The 23,610-nt window shown below is 37.0% G+C and overlaps 1 protein-coding gene across 4 annotated transcripts in view; it reads left to right on the top strand.

Moving 5' to 3' along the window:
• Positions 1–23,610, top strand: part of iqsec1b (IQ motif and Sec7 domain ArfGEF 1b) — a 208,671-nt gene that overhangs the window by 96,254 nt on the left and 88,807 nt on the right. Inside the window, exon 1 of one of the 4 annotated variants that reach the window (XM_055184875.2) lies at positions 20,644–20,785. The exons of the other annotated variants lie outside the window; for them this stretch is intronic. Within the exon in view, the coding sequence (XP_055040850.1) occupies positions 20,763–20,785 (23 nt within the window). The 5' untranslated portion in view covers positions 20,644–20,762. Of the gene's footprint in view, positions 1–20,643; positions 20,786–23,610 lie in introns of those variants that run through there. 4 annotated transcript variants of the gene reach the window in all.

The following is a 23,610-nucleotide window of genomic DNA, read 5'->3' as shown; positions in this document are numbered from 1 at the left end:
TGTGCTTACTTATTTGAGTTACTATTAAAACAATAATATACCTAATTACTGCAAGTAATATAACAAAGGCAACATCCGTGGTATTATTTTATTTAGAAAGATTGTAACAGTTACAGTCATCAAAGAGCTTGCATATCAGCTTTAAAAAAATCGGTATCGGTATCGGCCGATCACGAAGATTACAAATCGGTGATCGGTATCGGCTGCAAAAATCCTGATCGGAGCATCCCTAATATATAGTGTGCAAAAAGTAAATCACACATAATTCATATTGAAGTGTTTTGATTTTGCCATTTATGCTGTAGTTTATATGTAACCTCATTCTACATTAAAGTCTCATAATCTATTGATGAGTTTAGGAGCATCAAAATTTTATTTCAATCATTGATTTCAATCTTTGACGTGATCTTACTTTGTCAATATTAAAGTTATCAAAGTTACATTTTTTCACAAAATGTTCACTGCAAAAAAAATACTTTCTTACTTAGTATTTTTGTCTTGTTTTCAGTAGAAATATAAAAAAATTCTTAAATCAAGATGTATTTTCTTGAAGCAAAATGAACTAAAAAATAATTAGTCTAGTTTTTAGACAAAACGTATGCAATTTAAGTAAATTTGTGCTTAAAACAAGCAAAAAATATCTGCCAGTTGGGTGAGAAAGTTTTGCTTGAATTAAGTGTTTAAGGAAAAATAAAAGTATTTTAATTTTTTTTTCTCACCCCATTGGCAAATATTTTTGCTTGTTTTAAGCACAAATTCACTTAAATTGTATATTTTTTCTCTAAAAACTTTTCTTAAGCCATTTTGCTCATCAAGAAAATGCATCTTGATTTAAGAAATTTTTGATATTTCTATAAAAAACGAGACAAAAATCCAGAATATGATGTATTCAAAACCAAGCTGTTTATAAATACAACACAGAATTTCAGTTTCCAAATGTATTAATTCACTGTAACGAGACTATGCACATCTCTAAGCCTTTCCTATAGCCAATAATGAATCTACTAGGTTTCTATTTTATTTTCAGTCATGGATACTTTAGATAGCTGGGTTACATAGAAACACTCGAACCAGGTGGTAGCTGTAAGAGAGATGTTCATTAGCAAATTTGGAAAGGAATGTCGATACTAATGGGGCTGTGCTTGCACCCCATGCCGGGTGCTGGGTGGGGAGGGCAGACCCAGCCACCTGTTCCTGTAACCAGTCAAATGTTATTTGGGGAGTTGTGGAGATGCATGCAAACATCTGCCCTTTCCTTATATTCTTGAATTTTCTTACTATTTATAAACAAGTATGTTATTTAATATCCAGGTCTTATCTAGCGAAACGATTGTCATTTTTGACAAGGAAAATAAAAAATATGCACTTTTAAACCACAACTTCTCGTCTTCTCCGGTCGTGTGGTGTGCCAGCGCGACCTTACGTAATACTTCATCACATCAAGAGGTCACAGATGACGAATGCGAAACTACGCCCCAGTGTTTACAATTGTGGAGAAAGAGGACCGTTCCAACGCTGTTGTATGTGGAATGATACTAATTAATGTCTTTGTTTCAGTTTATTGTTTAAAATGGTCCGCAAATGTGCGTTTCATATATTTCTTTCCATGGCATTACCCAATTACGTGAGGTCGCGCTGGCGCGACACAGGACCAGAGATAGACGAGTAGTTGTGGTTATCTTTTTAATTTTGCTTGTCAAAAATGACAACCATTTCACTAGATAAGACCCTTATGCCTCGTTTGGGATCGTTTAGAGTCCTTTGAAACTTCTATTTTAAACTGCATTAAAACTGTTACGTGTTGGGGTCCACTAAAGTCCATTAAAATGAGAAAAATTCTGGAATGTTTTCCTCAAAAAACTTAATTTCTTCATGACTGAACAAAGAAAGACGTCAACATTTTGGATGACATGGTGGTGAGTAAATTATCTGGATTTTTTTAAGAAAATGGACTAAACCTGTAAAGCTGCAATGTGTAACTTTTGCCTCTCTATTGCCATCTTTGTTTGACACAAAAAGTTGCAGGTAACTTTACGTACTCATCTTTACACTTAACTGATATTTTTCAGCAAAACCAGCTCAATTTATTATTATTATTATATTATTATTATTATTATTATTATTTATATTTTATAGATTATCACTGGTATTGTATGTACTTGCTCAATATAACCATGTTTGTTTGTTTGTTTGATTACTTTTACGAAAAAAATTACGAATTGCAGCTTGAAATTAAACATCTATTTACTCAGTATTTTATTTGTATTTCTATTTACTTATGTTTTATTTGTAAACATAAAAAATAAATTCAGTTCTTATTCAGACATCAATCACCCAAGCATGCACGGGTAATCTTAAATGCTAAATGACAGACGAATAATTGTCCAAGCTGATACAATGGCTCAGTTTAAGACAGTCACAGTTTTGATTCTTGGTTTGTTTTATGAATAGTATAATCACAAAAATCCATGCACCCAACCCATGTCATCCAGTTGATGGGAAAAGCTCAACTCTTTAAACCTGTCCATCCATCCAGCATGGAATTTGAATGAATTTGAATCTCAAAATTGAGACAAAACATCTCCCCCATTAGAAGCCTCTCGCCTTTGTTGTATTAATTGTTGCGCTTTGACTAATGTAATTGCAGTGGCACATTGTTCTGTACATCGCAAGGCAAATTACGAGCCGTTACAGTGAAAGCCGTGCTACAGTGTGACTTGAACCCCCACATCCCGCCCTCCTTTTTTGCGATGCCAGTTCTGCGTGAGTCCTTCTTAATGACGAAGGTGTGTTGTTTTGTGAAGGCCTGTTATTTTCTGACACCAGTGTAATTTAACACATCACAGCTCATGGTGGATTAAAGCAAAACAGGCCTTTGTGAGCAAATAAAGCCCACCCTGACACCAGCCATCTACTTAATGACCTCCTCCCTCAGAAGAAGCCCTCTTTATCCATCAAGGGTGTTTTGTTTATGCATGCTGTTCTTAGAATGACTCCTCTGGTGTGGTTGTTTGGAAAATGTCCGCCTTAAAACTCTTTCCTTTGCACTTTCAAAGCATTATTCTTCATTTTTATATCTGTCTTTTGTTCTTAAGTCCATTGCTTCCCAAGCAGAGCTACATGTATAAAGCAGGCTCCAGGATACTTGGAAATATTTCAGTTTTGCTACTTTTAATAAAAAAAGAGGTCAAAAGATTTAAATAATTGCAAAATAATGCATTACTTTTAGTTTATGTTGAGGAAAGAAAATATTATACTTAGGTTTTGTCAGTTTTAGGTTAACACCAGCTTTGTTGTTTAATGACAATATACTTTTGCTCTCTTTATTAAAATACATGAAATATGTAGAAAAAGAAAGAGAGAACAAAATGGCTACTTCAGGCAAACGTTAGCGGGTGTGTGCACACCAAAGCTATCAAACGCGGCTGAAAATGCCCGGCGGACGCCAACTGTTATTTCAGCCGACTGCCAGCTTTCTTCAGCTGAGTGCTTTGGTAGCTGTGATACTTCTGCTTTGTTTATCAGTCGTTGAACGATGCGCCAGATGGTTGTTGTGATATTTTTCCCGCCCCTCCTCAATTGTGATTGGACGACCGTGTGAGAACTGGACAATTATGGATTTTAATTTTTTATGTTTTTATAACCTAAAGATGCAATGTGAACGTTTGTAACAGAAAATAGTGGTTTTCATCTTGTCACTTTCTTGGTGTAGAAAACACGTTTTTACAGAAATTTGTCTAAATGGATTTATTGCGTTTTGGAACCAAACTCTTCAAATAAATCACTGGCATTTTAATTACATTCAAGTAAATTATATCCCGTGTATGATGAGTTAAAAGGAGCACATTTCACATTTTCACTGCCCATGAAGGAGTTCTTCATCCTTACTGTAGAGACCAATAAGGTTGAGAACGCTGCTTTTATCCATTCCTACCGTTCTTCTCTCTCTGTTTGCCTCTTTCTGTCAGATCTCTACTCTTCCTAATGTGACATTTCCTATAAAGGCAGTATAAAGACAGCTTATTTGGCTGCTGCAGCTTGAGCAGTAATTGCTCTGCCTACCTTTAAGATGGTCCTGTTCACCAGCTGACCCTTACGAGCACACAGAAGAATTAATTTACGTGCCAGTGAAACCTTTGTCACTGTTACCTCATTAAAATCTATCCTATTACAGCGCGCACGGATTTACTAGAATGTTGCGCAACAGCGACCGTCTTATATAACGGGCCAGACCTCTCTTTTACTGCTGCTTTATCCCCCATGTCTCACTCGCAGTCTCTATGCGTGTCACAATGTGCCTCTGGCTCACTTTTTGCGAGATTCGTTGTGATTTGCAGGTTTTAAAGACCTCATACTAGAGGACCGCCCTGAGCTTGCTGGTTTGTTGGGTGGTACGCCGTTCTACAGATGTGATCTGGCAGAGCGACTGATCAGGCTGCGGATGTTAAACAGTAAGGCTTCACACGTCCTGTCACAACGCTGGGTACGTGCAGTTGTGCAAGCCTTCGCATGTGACCCAGGGCTGCAAAATGGTACCCTGACATGGTGTGGCGCCATGTCAGAGCTTTCACAAGCCATCCTGTCTGACTCTTTCTGTTGGGCGGCACTTGTAGCACAGCGCCCCCAGTCTGGGTTTGTTATTTTGGTTGATGTGGGCCTGTAGTTGTTTGTACACAGGATTTGTTGCTATATAATTAACCCTTGACTATTCACTAAAGGCTCATCAAGGTGTTGCATGTTTGTTAAACATATCAGCTGTTTATGTTCTGCTGTTTGTGAATGTACTGATAGTGATTTTATTTCTGTTGTTAAGTCATAGCACCAACGTCCACACAGACAAGCACACACTGCACATACACACACATACACCCCCCCCATCTCTTACAGGTGTTGATTGCAAGGTTTTCAACCTCCACCCTTCTTCTGTACACAATCATGCACATCTGTGCTCATAGCTTTAAGACGCCATACAAAATAAACACTGCTAAATACCCATAAATAGCAGTTTTGAGTTGATATAGTAATTTGGATGTGATGTTGTAATTAGTTCTGCTTCCCAAGACAAGGAGTTATGGGTTTTTAAAGTTTTTAGTTAAAGGATTACTCCACCTTCTTAAAAAAAATTACAAACTTTATCTGCGTGCGGCCCCCCTTGTCTACGGTGCATTCTTTTACGGCCCCCATAAGAAAATTTATGACAAAAAAATTTCTAAAATTTAACATTTAATAAGCAAAACATATTAAATCATACAAAGTAGTGCTGTTGGTTAGTAGCCTTATTTTTTAGGTTTAATTACACAGAATACATGATAAATGAATGTATTTTATAAAATGTCATAAAACTGGGGCCCCCCTGGCACCATCTCGCGGCCCCCAGTTTGAGAACCACTGTTCTAAAATGTTGATGTCTTTCTTTGTTCAGTAGAGAAGAAATTAAGTTTTTTAAGAAAAACATTTCATGATTTTTAAAAAAAATTAATAGACTTTATTGGATCCCAACACTGTGTAACGTGTGACCTTTCCGCGTCATGATGCATTGCATGAGGTCGCGCTGGCGCGTCACACTGCTGGTGCAAGATGAAAAAAAAAATTTTCTTGCCGAAAATGACAATCATTTTGCTAGATAAGACCCTTATGTCTCTGTTGGGATCGTTTAGTGCCCTTTGAAGCTGCATTGAAATTGCAATTTTAAACTGCATTTAAACTGCAAACTGTTGGGGTCCAATAAAGTCAAGGGAAAATCCTGGAATGTTTTCCTCAGAAAACTTAATTTCTTCTCAACTAAACAAAGGAAGACATAAACATTTTGGGGGAAGAAAATTATCTAAGATAATAGATTAAGAAAGTGAAGAAATCCTTTTGGCGCATGATTCATTCTATAATGCATGCGTTGTGGGGATGAATGATACATCAAATTGTAAAACCATTCAGTGGGTAAGCAATAATAAATTTTTTATTACAAATGTAAAAATCTTGTTGATTGTAGTTTTTGGGTGGGGGGTTTTAGTGGTTTGGGGTTATGCCATGTAAGGTACACATTAACATTTACTGTACAGCAGCTAAATTTGGATTTCATGTTACATTTTTATTTTCAATTTGTTGAAGCCATTCTTCTCTGTTCTTTTTATAATGTCCTTGTGTGAATGTGAATGTGTCACCTTGAATCGAAGGACTTTTTGTCAGTCTGTAACAAATAGTTTTTTGTGTCAGAGACACAAAAATGTATCTAGGCTCAGACAGCAGATATGCTAGATCACAAAAAAAGAGGCATGCCAAATATTCGTTTTTATGTCTTTCTGAATGATTATTACTTTCCTTAATAGAGTTTATTTTTTCAAGTGAGGATAACTTTGAGTTTACTAAAACAGTTAGTAAATCCTTTTAAGGCTACAGGTCAATTTGTAATAAGATCATTCAAGGCACTTAGTTTTTTTTAATACATTTATATTTTAAGAGTTTGGTTTCAAAACGCGATAAATGCCAGGTTTTTTTAAATTAGTTACTGCCAAAATCAGTATTGTATCAGGTCAGTATTTAAAAGTAAATTCTTAATTTTACCCAAAATACAGTATCCACCATGTTATTATTTAATCTTTTCTCCCTATTCCCAAAACACCAGTCCTCCTTTTCTGCAGAATGCAATAAATCCACTCAACAAATCACAGCGCACCATTCCACGGACTGTAAACAACAATGGCGGCACGTTGAATACACAGAATCCTAGTTTTCCTCATCTTGTACTTTGTGATCAACAAACAAACAAAAACAAAATAATACTTTGATTGCATTGATAAATCTGTGGTGGTTTTCTGTGACGGAAAAGAAACGTAAGCTATCAACATCTAATAATTTACGCAAGAGGCACTCGAGAGACTATGCCGGTTGCTTGTTTTCCAGACAGCATCAATCTTCTCTTATGCTAACACATTGACCCCAGAGGATCTTATGAAAAACTTTCCATTATTTTACTCAAAGTCAACAAAAATCAAGCAGGACCAAAACATTTTACAGCTGATCGCTGTGAAAAAACTTTAGCGATGACGTCCCAAGTATAACCGCAGCAATGACAGTGTTCTTAATATGATAATAAGTGTTTTGATTAATGTATAATCAGTGTATACCACTAGTCAACTAAATGAATATAACATGGCAAAGATGAATGCACATTTATATATTGATTCAACCAAACTCTTCATTTACTTTTACATTTATGTATTTGATAGACATAAATTATTTTGCGCTTTGAACACAATGTTGTACCACTGCACTGAGCTATACAGTATATGAACATTAAATTGCTGTTTATCCTGGTATTTTTGCCACCGTAAATCTACAGGTAGGTGTAGCTGTGCTTTTAAAAAAGTATTATTTGCTAAAGTCCAGTTTCATAACAAAGAGAAGTGGAAAGGTTCTTGAATTTCTTTCAGAGAGAGATAACCGTCCTTCCTAAACAACATCTTCCTCTTCCTTTTATCACGTGTAAGCTAAATGTAAGCTAATATCTTTATAAGGTCAAACAAACTGATCTAAATTTCACAAAAGCTTTATTAAACTGGTTAATGGTAACTCGTGGAACTTCTAGCTTTAGGTTTGCTTTATGAGGTGTTTTCTGATACACTTGGCTCTTGCATGTGAAATCCTTTTTTTCTTTGGGGGCAAAGGTGATGATGTGTGAATCTATTTTTTTGAAACTTAGACAAACTTATAGACATAAAAAAAAAAAAATGAAAAGTAAGTCAAGATAAAGGGAATATACAGGCCCTGTCTTTCTTCTAAAACCACTTTACCTTCATGTTGATAAAAATCATCCTGCACTACATACAATAGATGGGGCTTTTGTGAGTATAAGCACGGCTAACCAATTTTGTTATGTTGTTATGTGGAAAATTACCTGTGATTATGTGACAAATATCTGTAAGAACACTTACACTTTCTTTTATTAATCATTATAATTCTGCTGTCAGTCGGCTCCTATTCTTATCATGAGTCTGAACACGTACAGCCCGTACCTCCGCTGACATTCACTGTAGCCTCTTCACCTCTCTTTCTCATCCTGTCTCCCTCTCTGTAGTCTCCAAGGACTCTTAATTTCTCACATTATGTTTGTTGAAATATTAAAATGTCTATATCATTTTCTAGTGTCTAATAAATATAAAGGCTGAACTGAAGAGTTTTTTGGTGGAAGGAACAAAATGAAAGGCACATAATGAAGTCACAAGAACGAAACAAGAATGAACAATGAGGTGAATATAGTTAATGCACATCAAACAAACAGCGTCATTTGAGCCGAATGGGAAATAAACATGACACTGCGTCCCAATTCTCATACTGTGCCTCCTAAATAGTATTGAAGGGAGGAGTTTAGATGCTAACATGAATTAATAAGTGATGCTTCACTTAAATAATGAATTCAATTATATAGTAACCATTACATAATAAATGAGGAAAGCTCAAATTTTAATGTGTTATGTTTTGATGTGTGTGAATGTTAAAAATCCCTTTTCTTATGTGAAATACTTTCCTATTACAAAAAGAGTGCATACATTTAGGGCAAAGTATACTGTAAGTACAAAAATATGGAAGACGGTATTTTCCCAAACTTTAGTTTGTCCTCAAAATGTCAGCACTGAAATTTGGTGGGATGCTGATAAATGTGGAAGACAATAAAATAGTATGGTTCAGACCGACCTTTCCTTCTGTCAGACGGAGAAGTTCATATGAAATTGTTTTAAAGATCTGCAGACAGGCGTGTGTAAGTGCGGGGCCCTGTATTCAGTGTACCAGAGATGAGGAGAGAGATGAAAGTGAGAAGAGCGATCGCATTATATAGCCATCTTTGCACTAAGAGTCATAGTCTGCGAGAGTGTTGAGCCCGCTTTAGACGTTCCTCAATAGACCAGTGACAACTTGGGATATCAGAAGTACCAGTACTTACCACCCAAATGCCACCTAATGAACCCTTTTCTCACTACAGAGCAGAAAGGATATTCTAATGTTAAAGGTTCTTTATAAAACCATTCAGCCAAAAAATGGTTCTTCTATGGTTTCATGAATCACATTTATTTTTAGTGTACACACACATGCATACACATGCAGTACACTTTAACGTAAATAATTAACTCTTTCACCGCCAGCATTTTTAAAAAAAGTTGCCAGCCAGCGCCAGTGTTTTTCATGATTTTTACAAAAGTTCAATGCCTTCCAGAAAATGTTCTTCTTTAAATATATAAACACACAATATAGCAAATGAAAGAACAGACCCTCTGCTTTCAAACAAAAAACCGTTTCATCCTACCTTCAGTAGTTCTTTTGTAATCAACTTTTGAATATGGGTAGGTTTCTGCAAAAACACCACATTTAGGGCAAAAAGCAGAGATAATTCAATTTTTGTGACGGACTTTTCATAGAGATCCCATTCAGAGCGATCTTTAAAACAGACACGGACATGCAGCCGCTTGCAATAGGGCAATACTTCCGGGTTTAAAAAGTTGTGGAAGGGCGCAACCTGGTGGATAATAGCGGTATTGCGGAAAGGCGGAAATACTCGTCATTGACAGGGAAGCGTTTTCTCTTGATTGACGAGATATCTCGTCAATGGCGGCGAAAGAGTTAAATACAAGTACAGCGGGGAAAATAAGTATTTGACACATCAGTATTTTGACACAAAATTTCCACCAGATGTAGCCATCAAGCCAAATATTCAATTCATACAAAGAAATCAGAACATTTAAGTATACAAGTTGAGTCATAATAAATAAAGTTTCTGATGAAGTGGTTTCAAAGAAATAAAAAATCAAGTTTTGAATGCTTGAATGGCCCAGTCAATCACCTGACCTAAATCTCATAGAAAATCTATGGAGAGAACTAAAGAGCAAAGTTCATAAAAGAGGCCCTTAAGGAACCTTCAAGATTTAAAGACCATTTGTGTGCAAGAATGGGCCAGAATCACTCCTGAGCAATGCAGACGACTGGTCTCTCTATACAAGAGGCAGCTAAAAGCTGTAATCACCAACAAAGGCTTTTCTACAAAGTATTAAATAAAGTGTGTTCAATACTTATTCCCTGTGTCATTTCACTTTATTTATTATGACTCAACTTGTATACTTAAATGTTCTGATTTATTTGTATGAATTCAATATTTGGCTTGATGGCTACATCTGGTGGAAATTTTGTGTCAATAGCCCACCTAGAAATCCCCTTGGTGGTTCTTTAAGTTTTCAGTTGTGTGCCCCCCATATCCACCCACCCACCCCTCTTGTACAGGGTGCATCTCTTTCATGACATAAAACTTAAAAATTGAATTAAATAAAGCATTAAATCATACAGCTTAGTGCTTTTGGTTGGTAGCTATATTTTTCTGAGGGTTGATTACACAGAATTTATAATAAATTCATGTATTTTATAAAATGTCATAAAGCTGGGGCCCACTGGCACCATCTTGTGCCCCCAGTTTGAGAACCACTGACCTGTATCAACTTTGGGTAATATAAAAACCATATTGTAAAAAACCTTAAACCCCTTTCAACAGCTGACCGATTTAACTATTCGTTCCTTTCACCAGGCCAGAGAAAAGAGAATATGAGAGAGGAAGTCAAGTGTATGCTCGCCCGCTCGTGTGTGTGTGTTTGTGAGGATGCAGCTTTTTATGTATAACACAAGACTGTGGCATATGTGTTCTGTCAGCTCCTGTGGACACGATACAGCTGCTTGACTACTCACACCAACCAGAGCTGAAAGAACAGGCAGTATCCCACTATATCCAACAACACACACACACACACATACATAAATCGTCAAATCTCTGTTTCCAAGGAGACACGGTTTGCCGAGAGGCGAGATGCTGTAGTAAATAGTGGAGACAGAGTCTTATAGGGGTGAAGTGCTACGAAAGCATCGGAGAGACCAGCATGGAGCCAGAGGTTCAGCCTCTGTCCGCGCCAATTAAATAAAAGCAGGTGTACAGCTAAACTGAGTTGCGTTTCAATTTTAACCTCCTGGCCAGAGTAGACGATGTATGGCATGAGAAGAAGGCATCTCTTTTCGTAGGGATAGGACGAACGAGAGGTGTCTTGCATGCTTCAAGCCGTGCTGCGAGAGTTTGAGACAAATTAAAATCCGGTTCGCAGTGTTTGCGCATCCCGCTCCTCCCATCGCAATGTTTTATTGTTACTGTGCCAGTATGTGTTTGAATTTGTCAGTGTCTAATTACGTTGTGGTGGCTTGCTCTTGACATCTGGGACTTTTTGAAGTTAATGTGTTTACAAGGCAGAGCGGGTTGTGTCTCATTCCACTCTCTAGCTCGGCATATTATGCCATGAACGCCAATTCTGGCACTAGCAAGGGCCTTGATCCACAAAACACTGGACTCAATAATTTGCAATACGATTATGAGGCTGGGCATGGACAAGATTTTTGTATAACACCATGACCGATATGCTTGTGGCGCTTGTTCAGATTTTTTTGTTTAGACTTAACCCTAAGTTTTAAACTTTAGTGCGTGATATTTCAGTGTTTTTAATCGAATCGTGGCCTTAGTGTGGTCTTATCTAGATTTTGTTTTAGTTTTCATATCTTAGTTGTGCTTTAGTTTGGGTGTACGTTGTGCTTTGCTTTGGCTATTAGACAGTTTTCAAGGTAAAGCACTTTGCTATTACAGACATACACATTTAGACATTTTATCCTTTGCATTACAGCACTTTGTGTGTTTTTTAATCTAGTCAGATTTAAACATTTTGCATACCTTCAGTATGTAATAGGCCACTCGTGCAAGGACACTGGAATAGTGGTTACTTTCAGCAGATTCTGCTATCTAAAATGATTACTTGAGCTTGGGGGTTTGATTTGAAAGATTGCGGCCATCACAGAGAATTATAGCGCTCATGGAGAGAGAGAAAGAGCGAGAGAGAGTGCAATATAGACAATTCAGTGTGTATGCAATGTGCATGCGTGTGTGAAGGGCATTGTACACGTATGGCAAATTAAAATAATTACCCATTTACTCCTGTCGATCTTTTTGGTGACCTTTGAAGGATCGATGGTTGTTAGATGCTCAAAGCCTTGCAATCACTTACAATAGTCAATGTGCAACATGCATCAACATTCAAGCATACCTAGTAAGGCAGGGTGGGTGATTCTCACGAAAACTTGGTTTTAAAAATGTCAAGCATGAAAATGTAAAAATTGCTTAAATTTACTTTTTTTCCCACCAGACATTGAAAAACAAAGTCTGGAGTAAATGGGAACATTAATTTAAAAACTTTTACTTATCATTTAACACTTTTTGTAACATAATTTAAAAAATTAGTCCTAAAAAATCTCATTACCGCAACAGTCAGAAAACATCAACACTGACATATTTTCAAAATGACATGACAAACCTGAAAGAACATAATTTGGAGATTCTGCACATGCATTTAAAATCAAAGTATTATGCTTCTATTAATTAAATTAACATTTAATAAGCATCTGTTGCGGTAATGATAATCAAAATGTTGTGTAAGCATTCTGACAAGATAATTTCAAATTAAATGTAAAAAAAATGATCTTACCTGGTAGCCATCTTGAAGTAACTGGTCCATGTGCTTGGTCACTCAAAATCAAACTTTATTAAAATTCTGTATGTGTGCTTAAACTGTTCTCAAAAAGTGTTGCGGAGGATGAGAACATCAGGCATGGACACATCATTTTCCTAATTTTTCTTCATTATTATTATACATGAATATTCAGTAAATATTTTTTCTGTCATCTAAAGTAGTCTAGCAAAACATCCATTTATTTTTTTTCTTAATATTTTTGTGTTAATTTGATTAAATTACTACATAATGCATGTTCAAACACAGCCGGACACATTGCGGTAATGAGAATTTCAGCAGAAAATGAGATAAAATTATAAATTCTTATGTTGAAATCACACATTTTGCAAGGTAGAACACAGTATTGTGTTAATTCTGATGCTTTTTAATGTTACTATATTACACATTTTAAAGCTAAAATCATTAGTGCCGTGGTGTTTCAATGGTTTCGTGAGAATCACCCGGGTAATTGCTATTAAGTTTATTTCACTAGTTTCACAATAAAAATATTAGGAATAATGAAATCATATCTTGGATAATTTTCGTAACCAAAGTTTCCAGAAGCTCAGCACAAGTGAGTTCAAATCCGGCTCAAAGATTGAATTTAGCTTTGTGTCATCCACCTCTCCTTCTCTGCATGAGGATAACGCTGACGGTCCTGATCGAACCTCTCAGTTGGTGCTCATGTTACGGCTGTCAGAGACAGCAGACGTTTGTGTTCTGCTGAAGGTCGTTTTTGTAGTGACCTGTATAGTTTGATGCCCCGCTTTCATTTAGGTTTGACGGCTCCCTGTCTGCATTCGTCAGCTAGTCTGCGAGTCAAATAGTGATTAACCGTAATGATAATGGAAGCAATTGTGCCCTCGGAGTAGTGTTATTGTAATCATCATTGCGTCGTTGTCTTGCTGTGATTGAAGCGATGTGCTACGCCCCGATAGGCTTTCTTTGACAGAATTTGATCTTTTGTAGACAACGTTTGAAGATGTCTTCAGAGACGTCTTTTTACACTGAAAGAGCAAATTAAATTCATGGAAACATTGCTGTGTTTGTTGCTTGCTCATTTCATGCCTGTCACCCCAGCTGCACTCAGTTTCTGGGCAGTTCGGGTTGGGTGCAGACATGAACCGGTGTGTTTCTCTCTGGTGTCATCATTTCACGTGAATTGTGGTTTGAACTGATGATCTGAGCATATTTATGGTTGGCTCATCAATTCTCAGAAATCTATATTCAGAGAGCGTATGGTGTGATAGATGTGTGAAAATACTGCCCCCTACTGGTCATGCATTACATTAGTTAGATTTATCAAAAGTTCTCTAGAAAAAAATTTAAGGTTTTGTTTATGTAGATTTCTGGTGGACACTTGAGTTTTATCATATAAGACCCTGCTTGTGTTATCCAAGCTAAAGTCTCATAATCTAGATTTGAGATAAGAGCATCAAAGTTTGATTTTAACCATTTATTTTCACTTTAATTTGACTTTACTCATTCAATATTAAAGATATCAAGGTTATATTTTCACAAAATGTTCTTTACATTATGTAGGATTATTCTTTGTTGAAAACAGTAAATCACAAAAAATTACTTTAGTTGGGTTTTTGCAGACTGGGTCATACATATTTTGTACATGAACTAGATAGTTGTGCTTGCACAAGCATGCACAAGTTGTTATAGCAAGTAATTTTACAGTATTGCATTGCATTATACTGTGTATATGCTTTAGCGGGTGATATATTTCAATTTTATAAGAATACAAACTCTGTTGTTGCCTGTGTGGACAGTGATGTAATCATGCATGGCTTGTTTCCAGATGAGGGAGAGAAGAACCGGGCAGCCTAGAGCTGTGACAGTGCATTTACACACACAGACACATTGTTATTATTCATCAGCGCGCTGATCCAGGAACTGATGCGTGACGCGGGCCGCGAGGGTCTACCTGAACCTAAACATTGCTTCTGAAATGAGGCATGGATCACGCGAGTTAGATTTAATTTCTGTCTTCTCCATGTCTCGATTGTCTGTCCCCTTCAGGGCCCTCCGTTTTCTTTTGCCCTCTTTATCTTCTTTTCTTTCTCTCGCTCTGCACATCTGGGATTTAATGTGTGTCCATTATTCATACACACAGTCTGACTGATCCTCTGAGCGGAGAGCTGAGCTGAAGACTGAGCGTGACTCTTAAGCAAGTCAGGGCGACGTGAGGCATGCAAATAGATCTTCTGTATGTTTCACTTCTTTCTGACACCTTACTTTCAGGCAATGATGAGGTGTTAGGGGTTTTACTCCCTATGATAGAAACACTCATGTATGTGTCTGCATATATGTGTTTTCTATTGAGTCTTTCTCATGATGGGTATATTTCAGCCAGAAAAAGCCATCATTGACTGATTAAGACTGCAAGGATTTATATATATATCAATTTCTGAACACTTCTACCTCATTTCTGTTTCCTCAACACTTCTAACTCATTTCTGATTTCTGCTTCACTTCTGATCACTTTTGCCTCACTTCTGAATATTTTTGCCTCATTTCTGAATATTTTTGCCTCATTTCTGATTTCTGAAAACATTTGCTGATTTGTGCCTAGTTTCTAAAACATTTCTGCCTCATTTATAAACATTTCTGCCTCGTTTCTAAACATGTCTACCTCGTTTCTAAACATTTCTACCTCGTTTCTAAACATGTCTGCCTCGTTTCTAAACATGTCTGCCTCATTTCTAAACATGTCTGCCTCATTTCTAAACATTTCTACCTCGTTTCTAAACATTTCTGCCTCGTTTCTAAACATTTCTGCCTCGTTTCTAAACATGTCTGCCTCGTTTCTAAACATTTCTGTTTCATTTCTAAACATTTTTTGCCTTGTTTCTAAACATGTCTGCCTCATTTCTAAACATTTCTGTTTCATTTCTAAACATTTTTTGCCTTGTTTCTAAACATGTCTGCCTCGTTTCTAAACATGTCTGCCTCATTGCTAAACATTTCTGCCTCATTTCTAAACATTTCCGCCTAATTTCTAAACATTTCCGCCTCATTTCTAAACATTTCTGCCTTATGTCTGATTTCTGAACATTTCTGCCTCATTTCTAAACATTGCTGCATTTTTTTTTATTTCTGCCTCACTTCTGACCACTTTTGCCTCGCTTCTGAATATTTCAGCCTCATTTCTAAACATTTGTGCCTCATTTCTAAACATTTCTGCCTCATTTCTTAACATTTCTGCCTCATTTCTGATTTCTGCCTCACTTCTGGCCACTTTTGCCTCACGTCTGGTCTCTGAACATTTCTGCCTTATTTCGGACTTCTGATTCTGAATACTTCTGCCTCATTTCTAAAAATTTCTGCATAATTTTTTGATTTCTGCCTCAATTCTGACCACTTTTGCCTCGCTTCTGAATATTTCAGGCTCATTTCTGATTTTTGAAAACGTTTGTCTCTTTTTTTAGATTTCTGAACATGTCTGCCTCATTTCCAGTTTCTGAACACCTCTACATGTACCTCATTTCTGATTTCAGAACACTTCTGCCTCATTTCGGATTTCTAAACACATCTGCATGAGATCTGATTTCTGAACACTTCTTCTCTCTCATTTCTGAACACATCTCTCGTAGTTCTGCTTCAAGAACATTTCTGCCTCGATTCTGCCACACTAACACTTTTGCCTCCCTTGTGAATCTCTCAAATGCATCAAGCTTATGCCTCCTGGTCTTTCCCCCCTCAGCAAATCAATAAAACATTTTTCCGTAATAGATGTTCAGTTGTAAGTAATCTTTTCTCTCTTGGTGTGGTATTGTGAGTGAGTGGCTGAGGGTTGGCAGAGATTAGACTGCCTCAGCTCCTCAGGCGAGACCCTCAGAGAGTAAAAGCAGGACTTGAGGTTGCACATCGCATTAAAAAAATCTCAGCACGGCCCTCTCAGCCGAGGCTAATTTCTGATCACAAGCAGTTGAGGGGAATAAGACACACGTACTCGCAGAAACACAATTTCAAGACATCTTATCCAGAAGTGTACATGAGTGCTCTTTCCAGAGATCGAAGTGGGATCAGAGGCAAAGCTCTTGTGTGATGTTTTGCTCCCTGTTTACCTCACCTCAGCATCTGTGTGTGTGTTGAGGGGTCAAAAAGTGCTAACATGAATGGTAAAACATAAAATCACATATATTGTGGGAATCAGTTAACCATCCCCACTGGATAAGACTTATAAATATGCCAAATATAATGGTAAGGAAAATCAAAAGATTCAAAGGTGTGTGCGTGAAGGTTAGGTAAGGTAAGCGCAGGGTCAGGAGATCACTAGCTTAGTATGCAAACAATAGAAATCAATGTAAAATTTCCACAATCATAGAAAACAAATATGTACTTTCATGCTGTATTTTCATTACCAAATTTCTAGGGTTTACAGTAACCTATGCTTATATTTGTGTCAAATAATTATAAATAAGTTACTTACCCATCACATGCTAAAATGCATCTTGATGTAGCTTTTTTGGTAAGCTTAGGTTGTCCTTAGGCATCTCATGAATGAATGCATATTCGTCAATGAACATTCTCTTCAAGTGTGTAAGCATCTTTAAGATTAAGACTGTGTTTGCTTGCATCACTCTGATGTAACAGTATGTCAACATCTCTCTGACATTTACATCAAAGCTGGTCTCCCTGATGCATGGATTCCATCCCAGCCCTTATCCGGTATCTCCATACATGCATCCATTCCAGTCCCAAAGGCTCTGCCTTAATGCCTGGCACCCTGTCTCGGTAATGAGGATGTTTGCGGTGGGATGCGCAGGCTCATTACTTCGCTTTCTCTTTGCTCCGAAAAAGATCTGATCCCACAATGCTATGCTCCTGCGGGAGCTTAAATCAGCATAACAAAGGCCTCGACCTTGTTATATCAGGGGTGGAGATGTTTCCAAAGCTCCTCACTATGTGTGCAGTGCCATGTCATCTTGTGAATGTATTAAGGTGTAGGTGCAGGTTAAGTATCCTGGTGCATGTATAAGACATGTTCTTTCTGACAGGTATTGTTATGCACATGTTTTTCAGCTTTGTTATTATCAGGTGACAGGTACTTGCAGAAGGGTCCCAGTGGGACAGGCTGTCTTAAGACATCTCTACAAAACATGTCAAATTGTTGATGTCACTGTGCATAATAGAGACCATGTATTTCGGACAACAGGAATTAAGTTACATTTGTGCAATTTTTTTTAATTATTGGTCTCTGTAGACGTGTGTCAGGTTGATGTGCCTTTTGATGCTACACTACCATTCAAGTTTACAAACACTTGACTGACATGTTTCTCATGGTTTTTGAAATCTTTTTATCTGAATGTGCAAATTGAAATGACTTTTGTAGACAAACGTGATAATCTAAAATGATATGAAATTATATAAAATATATTATTTATTTTATTAGAAAACTATATACAGTACTGTGCAAAAGTCTCCATGCCAAAATTAAATTTGTTTTTGCAATGTTATAATGATCATCATATATAATTGTTTCTCAGTCTCTTTAATAGAATACATCTAGAAAATACAGGAAATGTGTATATAGTATTAAAAATGGCTAAAAATGTAAACTGATGTGTCAAGTTTTTTAGGTTAAACTCCCCTTCCACTTGAGCAATTTCTAATTTTAGAGAAATTAGTCTTTTTACTTCATTCTGCTCAAAAACACTCAAGATGTGTTTAGTGTCAAGAGAGGTCATATTAAACAAAGGCAATGCCTAAAGAAGACATTTAGTCCTGAAATTTTTATTTTTATTTTTTGTACATTTTCCAATATTTTCTGTTTGTATCTTAACAAAATAGATTGAAAAATAAATATGGTTGGGCATTAAAACTTTTAAAACAACAAGATTTACATGTTAAGTCAATGCAAAGACGCGATTAGGCATCCTGTGGCACGTTCCGCGCAAATTGAGCGTTACCGCATGAAAGCGCGAGTTGAAAAATCTGAATTTCGGCGCCCCGTTAACCAATCAGGACCTTGCTGTAGTAGTGACATGATTACAGGAAGCAAGCGGAGTCTCAGCAGAGTCGCAGAAGCCGCTTCCATGACGCAAATTTCCACGTGAATGTCTCGAATGACTAGATTTTCACACGCGGCTTTCACGTGCGAATGAAGCGAGTAAACGCAAATGTTCAAGCGTCTAACTACGCGCGAATAACGCGTTTTGGCTGTCTCTACCGCGGCTGGTGTAAACGTAGCATAAGACTTTTGCACAGTACTGTATATAAATATAAAAGGCTCCAGTCTCTCTTCGCTGTCCTTTCTGCATAAAGGTAAAAGTCTTTTAAACAATTCTGTCAATACCACAAAACCAGTCATAAATGTACATATTTATTAATTGAGATTTAAACATCAGATGGCTTTCCATTGATGTATGGTTTTTGTAGGACAATATTTGGCCGATATACAACTATTTAAAAAATCTGGAATTTGAGGGTGCAAATAAAATAAAAATATTGGGAAAGTCACATTTAAAGTCCTTGGCAACACATATTACTATTAATAAAATAAATGGTTGATATTTGTACGGTTCGAAATTTACAAAATGCCTTTAGTGAACATGATCTGTACTTAATATTCTCATGATTTTTGGCATACAATGTATTGTTGGCTCTTGCTACAAATATACCCATGCTACTTATTACTGGTTTTGTGGTCCAGGGTCATACATATTCGATAAATGTCATTTAACCAGGTTAAAAACTTGCAACTTGATGTACCACGGCTGTCGTTCATTGAGTTTTTCTTTGTGCACTTAGATGACTTTGCTGAAAAGTATTTCTGAATGGCCTGAGGCCGGGATTAAGCATATTTGAAGCCAAAGTATTTGATGAACGTATAATTTCATAATAATTTTTGACAGAGGTGGCATTTAGCGCCGTTTGCATCTGAGCTCTTTACTTATATGATGAAAAAACTGTTCCCTTTTAACTGCCATATATTCCTTAAAACCTTAGCTTTATCTTTTATCAATATTCTTATTAAAGAGCAATTATTGTCCGATTCACGATTTTTTATTTTCCTTTGGTGTGAAAGTGTGTATTAGTACATGTTAACGATATGCAAAAGCTACAACCCCAAAATAAACAATGACGCGAGTTATCGTCTCCAACGTAAATCTCTTCTCTTGGACTACAACACAAACACGGATTGTATGCAACAGTTTACTTCCTGGGATTGTTGAAGCAGACAAGACTGACATTATCATAAATTCCTCCCGCTTGGACTCACAGCCTGTAAGTTGACTCCTGTTAGCATTGCATTGTGACTGAATCTTTCAAACATGGTAAGGAGCGTCATAGATGTCAGAGGTTTTCAGGTCAATCATATTGTACAGATTAGCTGGCCAATCGGGGACCCATTGCTTTTCAGACTGATGAGTTTTGTACAAAATCAATACATTTGATGAAGGCAGGCTACAAAAATTTGGTGGCACGTGGAAAATAATGTGTTTTTTGAACCATAAACCATGCAAACGCATTGTATTATACTAAATGCACAAAATAACTCTGTTTTTAGCAATGAGATATAGGTGCACTTTAACTGTAATATTCTATTATTTGTTGACAGAATTTACAGGCACCATCGTAATACCTTACATGCATTTAATGAAGCTGCTTTTCTAAACCAAGCAGCATCTGCTTTCCCCCATCCGTAATTAAGTCTTTCATTTCCCTGAATCATTTGTCAGTTCCTAATGGATTCGTGTGTATCATAAGGGATGCTGCGCGCTCGTGCTGATTGGTCCAGACTTACAAACATAATCTGTTACCATAGCAACCACCATGCTGACTCCCTGGACCATACTACAGTTGAGGTTTGAAGTGATGAGGCACATAAATAAAAGCAAATCAGATGATGGATGGGTATAAAAGTGCCTCCCAGCCTAAAGCACAATTTATCACAGATAGTAAAACGATCAAATGCACTACAAATTTAAACATCAAAAAATGATGATCGTTTCTTCTTTTAAAACTCTTAATCTCAGGGGAGACCCAAGTGCTACTCAAATGACTTGTATGTGAGATTTGCACATTACATCACACACTCCGGCTGCGTGCCGCCCCGCTGAGGATAAGCTTGAATGAGTTGAGCACGCCTGCGAGTGTTTGAGAGGATAGAGGTGCGTGTGTGAGACAGACGCTTAGTTTTGTGCGCTCAAGAGATTCACACAACGCAGCTTCTTCATGGCTTGCCATCGCTACCACTTGTGAGTAGATGCTTGAATTGTGTGTGTGCGTATTTGTGTAATAGTGTGTCATTTGAGATGAGGAGAATATTGAGTTTTGCTGTTGTTTTGATAGGACGAACAGATGCACTAAACCTCAGTGCATTCTGTATCGTACGATCGCACGAGAGTGATGTCAGCTAAATGAATAGGAGCATTTATGACAGCATGGAGATGTACACGTCTTGTTATTCAATGCATAGTCCCCGTCTTTGATACGTGACAGCCTGTCCGCTACGGTGGCTTGATGGTTTATTTATTTTTTTAAAAAGCTATCATAACACATTTGTTCATATACGTATCAAAATCTTTTTAACAGATTGTGAAAAAGCAGGCGCATTCAGCACGCCCTGCGAGTTTGCCGCAGGCTCTATCTCTTTAAGGCGAGGGCATAGGGATCAGGTTGGCTCTGTGTGGAGAGATATCTCATGCACGCAGACTGAAAACAAAGTGGACAGTGTTTACGTAGCTCTGATGATGTCACACGGGACTATTTTTAGAAACGTATAAGGCAGCACTTTCTGTTGGTATTGGGAGCACGTCTGTTTGTCAAATTGAATGAACGTCACCTCTCTCAAATTCGGCATCCACTTATATTTTTTGGAGCATGTAGGAGAAACTTTAAAGTTTTGGGACTAAATCCTATTCATGTGTTTTCACTTTATGTTTTTATTATAGCTGTTGAGTAAAATCATACATTTAGGATATGTCAATATATAATGAGTATATAATGATTATTTGAAAGGTTGAATTAATTTGATCAGATATGCTTCATGACTTTCACCAAATTGCTATATTATGGTTGTTATGTGTTCTAAATGTTGTAAAATTGTTAATTACATTATTTATTTGCCACAATAATGCTTTAAAATGATGCTTCACATTTCTTAAAGGTATTAAAGGATTAGTCAATTTTCTTAAAAAAAATCCAGATAATCTACCCACCACCATGTCATCCAAAACTTGATGTCTTTCTTTGTTCAGTCGAGAAGAAATTATGTTTTTTGAAGAAAACATTCCAGGATTTTTCTCATTTTAATGGACTTTAATGGACCCCAACACGTAACAGTTTTAATGCAGTTTAAAATTGCAGGTTCAACGGAGTTTTAAAAAACTCGAAATGATCCCAAATGAGGCATAAGGGTCTTATCTAGCGAAACAATTGTCATGTTGTCAAGAAAAATAAAAAATATGCACTTTTAAACCACAACTTCTCGTCTATCTCTGGTCCTGTGATGCGACCTCACGTAATACGTCATCACGTCAAGAGGTCACGGATGTCCGCCCCAGTGTTTACAAGTGTGGAGAAAGAGGACCATTCCAACGTTGTTGTATGTCGAATGATACTAATTAATGTCTTTGTGTCAGTTTACTGTTTAAAATGGTCCACAAATGTGCGTTTCATATATGTAACACGTGACCTTTCCACGTCATTACACAATTACGTGAGGTTGCGCTGGTTGTAGTTGTAGTTTAAAAGTGCATATTTTTTATTTTTCTTGTCAAAAATGACAATCGCTTCGCCAGACAAGACCCTTATGTCTCATTTGAGATCGTTTCGAGTCTTTTGAAACTGTGTTGAAACTGCAATTTTAAACAGTTGCGTGTTGGGGTCCATTAAAGTCCATTAAAATGAGAAAAATCCTGGAATATTTTCCTCAAAAAAAATTATTTCTTCTCGAGTGAACAAAGAAAGACATCAACATTTTGGATGACATGATGGTGAGTAAATTATCTGAATTTTTTTTAAGAAAATGGTCTAATCCTTAGAAAATAAGTCTTAAATGTGTCTGTCATTCATAAACATTAAGATACACCTTGAGAAATATTTATTGTAGGGCTGTTAAAGGGCACATATGGTCTGATTCACGTTTTTACGTTTCCTTTGGTGTGTAAGTGTGTATTAGGTACATAAGTAAACGATGACGCGAGTTATGGTCTCCAACGTAAATCTCTTTTCTTGGACTACAACAAACACATGAATTGTAGGCAACAGTTTACTTCCTGGGATTGGTGATGTAGACAAAACCGACATTATCATAATTCCTCCCGCTTTGACTCTGCCTGTAAGTTAACTCCTGTTATTGCATTGTGAGCGAATCTTTGAAACATGTTAAGGGGCGTCACATTTCCACCTGACGTCAGAGGTACTCAGGCCAATCACAACATACAGATTAGCTGGCCAATCAGGGACACAGCTCTTTTTTTTAATCGATGAGTTTTGCACAAAATGTGTGCGTTTTTAGGAAGAGAGTAAAATCTGGAGCTAAAAAAATATACAGTATGTGGAAAATAATAACCATCATTCATGCAAACACATTGTATTATACCAAATACACAAAATAACATTGTTTTTTTAGCAATGAAATAGCTGCCGTTTAAGTGAGACTTACCTTATCATAAAAGTTTCTGAAAATTTTTTAGGTGAACAGTTTACAATATTTTAGTGGTAATACATATTTTTTGTCTGCATTGTATAGCGTTTTTTAAAATAAGTTATCAAGTGAGGAAATTGGTGGTCCGCACTGCTTGTTATCATAGGGGGTTGCATAAGGCGATGACCCGTGTTTCCATCTGCTTTGAGCTCTGTCCTCCTACACATCTTCCCATTGAGCCTCATCCCGGGGGGAGGGAGGAAGGGGAATTGGGACAGCCTTTCAAGTCATGTGACACTTTCTCAAGGTCATCCTGGTCAGGCATTACTCCAGAGAATGAGCCATGACTAATCGCACCTTTTCTCTTTGCATCGGTCTCTTCTTCTCACTGGCTTTCTCTTAAGTTTCAAAATCAGGATAATAATAAAAAGG

The sequence above is a fragment of the Misgurnus anguillicaudatus genome, chromosome 14 (assembly GCF_027580225.2).
Source record: "Misgurnus anguillicaudatus chromosome 14, ASM2758022v2, whole genome shotgun sequence".
Taxonomy (NCBI): Eukaryota; Metazoa; Chordata; class Actinopteri; order Cypriniformes; family Cobitidae; genus Misgurnus; species Misgurnus anguillicaudatus.
This window is presented reverse-complemented; position numbering and strand designations above follow the sequence as displayed.